Raw genomic sequence first — 9,008 nt, forward strand, 5'->3', positions numbered from 1 at the left:
TTCAATTGACAAAGTTTCATTCAATGGCACTCATTCCTGGAGAATAACTAACCACCGCCACCTACAATTTTCTGCACTCTCTGAGATGAGCAGAAATCCTATCTAGTTACTTAACTCTTGATAATGCTTATATTTAACTTTGTAAGAATTATTTGTTTATTTTCTCATTCCATTGTGTCTTTATTTTTCTACTACTTCTTTCATATTATATGCATCAAGAAATCTGTTACCTACAGCTAAGCATTCAGAATATGCTGCGAGGAGTAAGTCCAGGATATACACCTTAACACACTTAAAACTGCCATCACCAAACAAGGACACTCCACCAGAGAAGTAGATTGAGTTATGGAAGAGGCCACCCAAATACCCCAAGGAAACATCCTTCAATACAGAAATAAACCCCCCTCTGACCACAAACCTAGTTGTCGCCTGTCACACCACACTGGAATCCCTAACGGGGTCTCATCAAACAACTACAAGCATACTTGATAGGGACCCCATCCTGAAATAAATCTTTTCTGAGTCTCCACTTCTGGCTTCCAAACAACCCCCAACCTCTTCAAGCTTATCAGGAGCCAGCACCCCACAGAAAAGAACACACCAACTCAAAGTGGCACCAGACCTTGCCAGCACAACAGATGTAAAACCTGCAGACATATCTCCACTGCTACAATGGTCAACACTCGCCACAACACACCTTTGAAGATCCATGGATCCTACACATGCCTATCATAACGTGGTAAACCTCATACAGTGCACTAAATGCCCCAACAGTAACTATGCAGGTGAAACCAGACAATCACCATGCTCTCGAATGAACTCACAAGGAAAATGATAAGACAAAACACCCTATCACCTGTGGATAAACATTTTTCACAAAGTGATCACTCTCTTTCTCACCTATCAGTTCTCATCCTCAAAAGACTTTCAAAAGACAAGGCAGGGAGCTTAAATTCATAACTTTACTAGGCACTAAAAATCATGGACTGAATAGAGACACTGGATTTATGGCTTATTACAACAATCTATAACCCATTAACTCCCTCTTTGTGTCCTATGACTGCAGGGGTGTTACCGGGTCACTCTAGAATGATCCCTTACAATATGTGCTAACTACTTACACTAAACTATTTATTCCACCTTGCAATTGTGCTATGACTCTGGCCTGGTTTACACTACAGAGTTAGGTTATGTTGACCTAACTCTGTAAGCATTTATATTAAAATGTAGCTCCAACCAATATAACTCCCCTACTACACCGACTTAACTCCACCTCCTTAAGAGGCTTAGGTTGACAGGTCAATCCAGTGTCAATGTAGACACTGCATTGTTTACAGCAACTGTTGATGCCTTTCAGAAGCTTTCCCACAGTGCCCCACACTGACAGTTAAACAGGTACCAGGCCTCCTGGTGAGGATGCGCACCGCTGTAACAAGGAGTGTAGTGTGGATATGAAAAAGCAATTTAATTATGGCGGTGGCTGTACATCGACCTAATTTATGTCGACTTAATTTTGTAGTGTAGACTTGCCCTCTGAGAGTACCTTTGCCAGGCCATGTCTACACTACACACTTATATCAGTATAACTATATCAGTAGTATAATCCAAACTCCTGAGCAATGTAGTTATACCGACCTGACCCGTTGTAGACAGCACTGTGTCAGCGGGAGGGATTCGCCCATCGACATAGCTACTGCCTTTTGTGGAGATGGATTAACTATGCTGACTCACTCTCCTGTCAGCATAGGAGCATCTTCATTTAAGTGCTACAGTGGCACAGCTGCGCCAATGCAGTGTTTTAAATGTACACCTGCCCCCAGACCTGAAGAAGACCTCTCTGGATCAAAACCATGTCTCTCTCACCAACCATTGGTCCAATAAAAGATATTGCCTCATGCACCTTGTCCTTCTTTCATATTAGGTATGTTGAGTCAGATAAATGATGTTTGGTAATCAATAAACATTAATCACTCATTTACAGTATTAAATATCAACTATTCCATTTTGCACAGTTAGAAACAATTACCTTGTGAATTCAACACTGTGAAGACAAAGAAAGTTGAGCTAGCCAGCCAGCTTTATTTAGCCATGTTTTTAAAATGTGGACAGGACATCTGACATTTATGAATTTTAGCAAACCAAGTCCCCCTCTACCTAATAGTCTATAACTTCATTCACTGATCTCTCTTCAATATTCAATGACAAGTGACTTCACCCACTAGCCATATACCCCTTTCCCAGGGCACCAATATTACCACCCTTTTGCCTTCATCTTCTAGGCTTTTACCTAATGCTACAACTTTCTTATTGTTTCATAACAAGTATAACAAGAAATTTGTTGTTCTTATCACTTTAAACTTAATAAAATAAAGTTTTCATTCATGTGCTGAAATTAAAACTTAATGCATTTACTATTTAAAAACCTTTCCCATATGTTATTCTCCTGTAAATATTTCAGAGTGAGACAGGAAAGAAAAAGAAAAACCCGAAGAATAGGTTGCTTTTGTTTTCAGAGAGGAGGAAAGGAATGGATTCTGCACGATCCTCTTGTAAGTCCAAGATTTTCTCCATTTATTTTCACTGTAACTATCCAGCTCCCTTGAAAGATGGAAACAGGAAATGCTTCTAATGTCAGCAGGATTGTGGGACTCAAGCAGCTTCTCTGATTAGATGGGAGAAGGAACTTCTTGTGACAGTGAATTGCAGAGGTTAACATTAAGCTAGAACAGTTTGTTGCTTTTTAAAAACACAGCAAACATCTTATTTGCATCTTTAATTTCTGATACGCTCTGGAGAGGTACCTTCATGACTCCAACAGATAAATTTTGTTGCACAAGGAACTCTAGTTCACAGCCAATCAGTGTACATGAGTTTATTTTGTCAGTATGCAGTACATTTATCCAGTTTCTTTTCTATTCACATAATATTATCCACTCAATCGCAAACTATGGTTGTTCTTCATTTGGCAATATATAATTTGATTTTCAACCCTTGTTTTCTCACTCTTATATAGCTGTGTGCTTTTTGAATACATATTCCATTTTTTTTGGATGAAGGTGTATAGATTCTATTTAAGGTCAGGTTTTCCCTCCCTTAACTTCTTCTGACCACCAACTAGAGACATACATCTGTGAGTGTAGATACCATCCATGGCAGTGACTTAAGAGATTAGTCCACGGTCCCAGGTGTTGATTTTTGCCATATGTTTCATGCTATGGCTTCTGCTTCAAACTACAATTTTGTTACACTCATAAGGTATCGCTCCTGTTTAAAAAGGCATATCATTAGCCCTCCACCTGCAACAGAACTACTGATGTTCACAAAGAGCCTACACTGCAGTGACAAGGTTCAGGGGTGTGTGTGAATATGAGCTAGGCAATTAATAGATAGGGACATAGAGTCAGACTACCTTACTTTGGAAATTCCTAGCTTTAATCAGGCTACGGCACAAAATTACTTAAAAAGACACACAGATACTTGGCTGCAAAACTTAAATTACCTTTGTAATTTTTTTTGTTAAGTATGTGGCTTTTATTCAAGTTTAACTGGGTTTTCTCACATTAAAATTCTTCCAGGAATATTTTCTTTTTAAAAACTGGTTCATAATGTAAGTCCCACAAATAGCAAAACTATGATAAATTCTATTCCTTAACTGAACTGAAAAAGCAGCACATTTCCAGCATATTGTTTCCCTGGCAGATTTAAAATTGATTGTCTTTTTACTTGTTTGTTGCAATAAGTTTTCTTGTTTTATAGAAAAACATTTTTACGGACAAATCACGTTATATCTAAAACACAAATTTATTTACATAAAAAAGAGTTTGCTGAAGTCATTCTATATTTGACTAAAGATTGGTGCTTTTCTAGTGCTTTATATCAACCCACTTTTCAAAGCAGGTTGAGTCCGAAGAAACGTTAACTGTAGTACGTATAAATGGAGCCAATAAGACTTTTCAGCACATGTGGTGAGAAAAACTGTTTCGACATTATTTGTATTGCTAGGTATAATACTTACTCTAAATAATAGTCTCATCATCCTCTACAACCGTTGCCAAATTAGACGTTCCAGACTTGTTGGTCAGTTCTGCTGTCATCTTTCTTGGATACTGTTCAATAATTATCTTCTAAGGTAAAAGTTACATTTGATTCAAACAAACAAAAAGAGAAACAGACAGACTACATGTTTTATCTCCTTCCCAGTTAAGACAATGAGGTTTTGCCATCAACTGCAGTGGGAGCAGGATTAGCCCTATACCGAATATTTTTCTATATCTTTTAACAGTAAGGGTATGTCTCCATTACAAACCTAAGTCGACCTATATTAGGTTGACTTGCATCACCACAGTAATTACTGTGGTGGCTGTGTGTCCACACTACTGTCCTTGGGTCGGTGGTGCACATCCTCACCTGAAGGAGGAGGGGGGAAGAGAGGAGCTCGGGTTTCTCACCTCAGCTCACAGATGAGAGTGGAGTCCGAAGCTGCCTCCTCCTCTCGCCCTGGTTCCCGGCTGGGAATGGGGTCTGCCAGGAGCAGGATTCAGCAGCCCGGCTCTCCCAGGGACCAGGGGGTAGCTGGGCTCCATCTGCCCAGCTTTCTTGTCAATTTCACAGGTGTGACATTGACAAGACATTTAATATAAGGAACACTGTCTACATAGATGCTATGTCACTCTAACTACACCAGGGGTTCTCAAACTGGGGGTAGGGACCCCTCAGGAGGCCTCGAGGTTATTACATAGGGTGTGGCGAGCCATCAGCCTCCACTCTAAACCCTGCTTAGCATCCAGCATTTATAATGGTGTTAAATATATACAAAAAGTGTTTTTAATTTATAACAGGGGGATTGCACTCAGAGGCTTGCTACGTGAAAGGGGTCACCAGTACAAAAAATTGAGAACTACTGAATTTACACCAACATAAGCCTTACACCTCTCATGGAGGTGGAGTTATTATGTTTGAGTAGTAGGGCATTGGTGGGAGGAAGGCTGTAGTGTAGACACTGACATAATTAGATTGACAGAAGGCTTCCTAATCTGATCTGATGGGAGAGCTGTTCACATCAGAGCTATTGTCAGTGATATTTATGTCGGTCAGGATTGTGTTTTTTTCACACCCTTGAACGACAAAAGTTTTACCGACAAAAGAGCTATCATAGACATAGCCTAAGTCTTTTTGATAAGCTAAACAGATCGCACCCTTTAAATCTCTCACTGTAAAGCATTTTCTCAAGCCCTCAAATCATTGTTGTGGCTTTTTTTTACACTCTCTTCAATTTTGCAACATTCTTTTTAAAATATGGGCACCAGAAATGTATGCAGGGTTGCCATATCTGGCACACAAATGCCTCATACAGAGGTAAAAATCACCTCCCTATTCCTTCTCAATACTCTCATTTATACTTCCAAGGATTACATTGGCCCATTTTGCCACAGCATTGCACTGGGAGCTCATGTTGAGTTGCTCATGGACTGTAACCTCTGAATCCTTTTCAGAGTCACTGCTTCCCGGGATACAGTTCACCATTCTGTAGGTATAGCCTAAATCAGGGTTTCTCAAACTTCACTGCACTGCGACCCCCTTCTGACAACAGTCAAACAAATGCATTTTAATACAGCCAGCTGCAAAGTTATACATCTAGGACCAAATAACTTAGGGCAGCAATTCTCAGACTGTGGGTCGAGACCCCAAAGTGAGTCATCGTGTTTTAATGGGGTTGCCAGGGCTGGTGTTCAACTTGCTGAAGCCAAAGTCAGAGCCCCATCACCCAGGAAGAGGGACTGAAGCCCAAGCCCTGCCTTCCTGGAGTGGGGCCGAAGCCAAAGCTTGAGGGCTTTGGCCCTGGGCAGGGGAGCTGTAACCTGAGCCCTGCCACCAAAGCTGAAGTTGAAGCCTGATCCCTGCTGAACCAAGGATGAAGCACTCAGGCTTTGGCTTCAGCCCTGGGTGGCGGGGCTCTGACTTTGGCTTCAGCAAGTTGAACACCAGCCCTGGCAACCCCATTAAAACACGATGACTCACTTTGGGGTCTCGACCCACAGTCTGAGAATTGCTGCCCTAAATTATTTGGTCCTAGATGTATAACTTTGCAGCTGGCTGTATTAAAATGCATTTTGTTTGAATAGGCCCAGTTTACAAAGTGATGCAGATCTCTCTGCATGAATGCCCTGTCTTCCTCATCATTACCACTCTGCCAATCTTTGAATCATCCATAAATGTTGTCAGCTGTGATTTTGACATGGTATTCAAAATGCTGGCAGTCTCTTTATACTAGAACTTCTAATGTGTCTACCACTGATGAAACAGGACCAATGTTACCAATGTTTAGAAAAGATTTCCCAGTGTAGACAAACTGCTTTTATGACTTGTGACACAGCGGATAGGGAACTGACAATATGAGTAAGCCTGGACATTGCAAGGACGAAGAATATAAATATGAGCTGTTGGATTATAATCTAAATTTCCCTCTTAGGCAGGTAACTGGGGACGCTGTGAGAATTCCTTATCTCTTGTCTGTAAAATAGGGATAAAAATTATTTACCTATCTATGCTAATTACAGGAGAATTGTGAGGCTTAATTTTTTAATATTAAAAAAAAATTAGATGAAAACTATTGCATTATTAGATTAAGAATGCTGTGTGTTAAATAGTTTTTATTAAGATTCAATTTTCTTAAGCATGTAAAGATAATAAGATTTCAGTTTTAAAATGTAGTACACAATATTAAATTCAGCCAGACCTGATAACGTGCTTCAGTTTTCTGCTTGATCAGGAGCTCTTCTGCTTTCAGTTTTTGTACCATTTCCAGTTCTATCAGGGCCTTTGCACGATCTCGTATCAGCTGATCCCTCTCTACCTTCCTCTAGCATTGCAGAAAAATTATGACGTTGACCAATGACAAAATATGGAAACTAAAATCAGCCATGTTGGGATTAAATGTCAAAAAGGATTTTTTTTAAAAATGAAAAGAAATTCACCTCTTCTTCTTTATTTAAATTTTTCTTGTATTTGTAAAGCCAGTATGCCAGATAATTAATTGGGTCTGCTGGCCGATGCTCTGCCACCTCTGCAAGTCCCTCAGCTAAGCATTTTCCTATGCATTTCTTGAGGTACTCTGTATCCATTCTTATCTTCTACCAAGTGCTGCACCAATATATTAACTGAAATGTTTTAGACATTATTGAGTGAGAACATGTGCACTAACAAGAGGTTTCATATGGACATTGGTGGTCATACAAATCTGTTTACATTGCCTTGGTGATACATCTGAACCCTGACATGGGGAACGATTTCTGGTAGTAAGGGAATAATTCAGCCTTAATGGCCAATACATTCTTGAATGACACAACTAAGAAACGTGGCAACTGAGTTGTTGGTTTTGTGAGATGAATATCACTATACTGATACCAGCAACTCATTTCACATAGCCTGTTGGAAAAACATCCGTTGGTAACCACTTTTGGTTACTACTATCTTGGTTCTCTAGAAGTTAAAGTCCCTATATTGCACTTCTAATTAAATTCTGTATCGATCTTGGTAAAATATTACTCCTTAAGTATTGTTTTATTCCTACTGGATCTGCAGTATAGCCCTAACTAGCACAATCTGCACGGCACTGAACCACATGCAATAGTCTTAGTTTTCATTTTTCACAAAAAAGAGTACAAAATGTTGGATTTATAAAGAAGCTTCCAGGCTAATCTAGACAGCATAAGTGGCTTTTACAGAAGAAAGTGTAAGCGATAAGAAACTGACAATGCAGTGACAGTATAGGGCAATTATGAGAGTAAGTACTAAGGCTATGTCTACACTATGGACCTTACAGCGGCACAGCTGTACCACTGCAGCTGCTCCGATATAAGGTCTCCTATATAGCTGCTCTATGCCAGCGGAAGAAAGTTCTCCTGCCAGCATAATTAAACCACCCCCACCAAGCGGCGGTAGCCATGGCAGTCCACACCAGCTCTTTTGTCGGTGAAACTTATGTTGGTCAGGGGGATGTTTTTTCACACCCTTGACAAACATAAGTTTTTCTGACAAAAGTGCTAGCATAGGCAAAGCTTAACAGTATGTCTATATTTAAATACTACAACGGCACAACTCTATAATGTGTCAGTGTAGACACTACCTAAACCAATGAGGAGGGATTTTTCCATTTGTGTAGGTAATCCACATCCCTGAGAGGTTGTAGCTAGGTTGATGGAACAATTCTTCCATTGACCTAGTGCTGTCTACATCAGGGATTAGGTCGGTATAGCTATATTTCTCAGGGGGGTGGATTTTTCACACCGTTGAGAGACTTAGCTATAGTGATGTACATTCCTAGTGTAGACCGGGCCTCACACTGAGTCTTTACTCCTGGGGGAATTCTGTACTACTGTGTGTGCGCATAATTACTAAGCTGTGCATACTTTTATTTTTTTATGCAGAAAAAAGCTTCTACTGAAATGTTCCTGAAGTTCCAACTTTCGCCCACAAGAGGGTGCTGTCGTGTAAGAACAGTAGCAGCAGCTCCCAGCCAGCTGGGGAAGACAAACAGCCTGTTCTTTGCAGAGCCTGTCAGGCCACATTATGAGACAGGGGGAGACAGACAGCATGGGTTGCTGTGGGGTGGTGTCAGACAGGGGCTCATAAGGGCTAGCTGGGGAGGACAGACTGGGGCAGGGGTTGAATGGGAGTGGAGGCACAGGGCCACAGGGAGGAGGGAGGTGCAGGGCCACATTGTGATGGGGGAAGGGGTGCAGAGCTACATAGAGACAAGAGAGTGGCTAGGTGGGGGACACAGAGACACTTGGGGACAGAGGAAGAGGGTGCAGAGCCACATGGGGATGGGGAGACTGAGTGGGGGGCAGAGGGACACGTGGACAGGGAGTGTGGGAACACATGGGGACAGGAGCAGATGTGCTGGACTGAATGGGAGATGCTAGGGGTCAGCCAGGGTCTGGAGGGGGGAAGCTCCCTAACAATCCTACCTGCCCCTCAAAATCCTTCAAAAACAAACTTTCCCTACC

The 9,008-nt window shown here is 41.2% G+C and overlaps 1 protein-coding gene across 2 annotated transcripts; it reads right to left on the bottom strand.

Moving 5' to 3' along the window:
• Positions 1–1,839: 1,839 nt before the first annotated feature.
• LOC115655296 (DPY30 domain-containing protein 1-like) lies at positions 1,840–7,362 on the bottom strand. 2 transcript variants are annotated; one of them, XM_030570587.1, is made up of 4 exons: positions 6,975–7,362; positions 6,737–6,859; positions 4,016–4,124; positions 1,840–2,662 (listed from the first exon to the last, which is right to left on the bottom strand). In XM_030570587.1, the coding sequence occupies exons 1-3, from the start codon at positions 7,119–7,121 to the stop codon at positions 4,017–4,019; spliced, it is 378 nt and encodes a 125-aa protein (XP_030426447.1). In that variant the 5' UTR covers positions 7,122–7,362; the 3' UTR covers positions 1,840–2,662; position 4,016. The 2 variants fall into 2 exon arrangements, with proteins under 2 accessions (XP_030426447.1, XP_030426448.1); XM_030570588.1 differs by lacking the exon at positions 1,840–2,662 and adding an exon at positions 2,816–3,264.
• Positions 7,363–9,008: the final 1,646 nt, after the last annotated feature.

This window comes from Gopherus evgoodei, chromosome 7, assembly GCF_007399415.2.
Source record: "Gopherus evgoodei ecotype Sinaloan lineage chromosome 7, rGopEvg1_v1.p, whole genome shotgun sequence".
Classification (NCBI taxonomy): domain Eukaryota; kingdom Metazoa; phylum Chordata; order Testudines; family Testudinidae; genus Gopherus; species Gopherus evgoodei.

Excerpts from the sequence above, each read along its gene's own strand:
- LOC115655296 (XM_030570587.1), bottom strand. The coding sequence starts at position 7,121 with ATGGATACAGAGTACCTCAAGAAATGCATAGGAAAATGCTTAGCTGAG. Across the intron at positions 6,860-6,974 it reads ATTTAAATAAAGAAGAAGAG|AGGAAGGTAGAGAGGGATCA; the intron begins GTGAATTTCTTT and ends CTGCAATGCTAG. Across the intron at positions 4,125-6,736 it reads AAACTGAAGCACGTTATCAG|AAGATAATTATTGAACAGTA; the intron begins GTCTGGCTGAAT and ends CTTTTACCTTAG.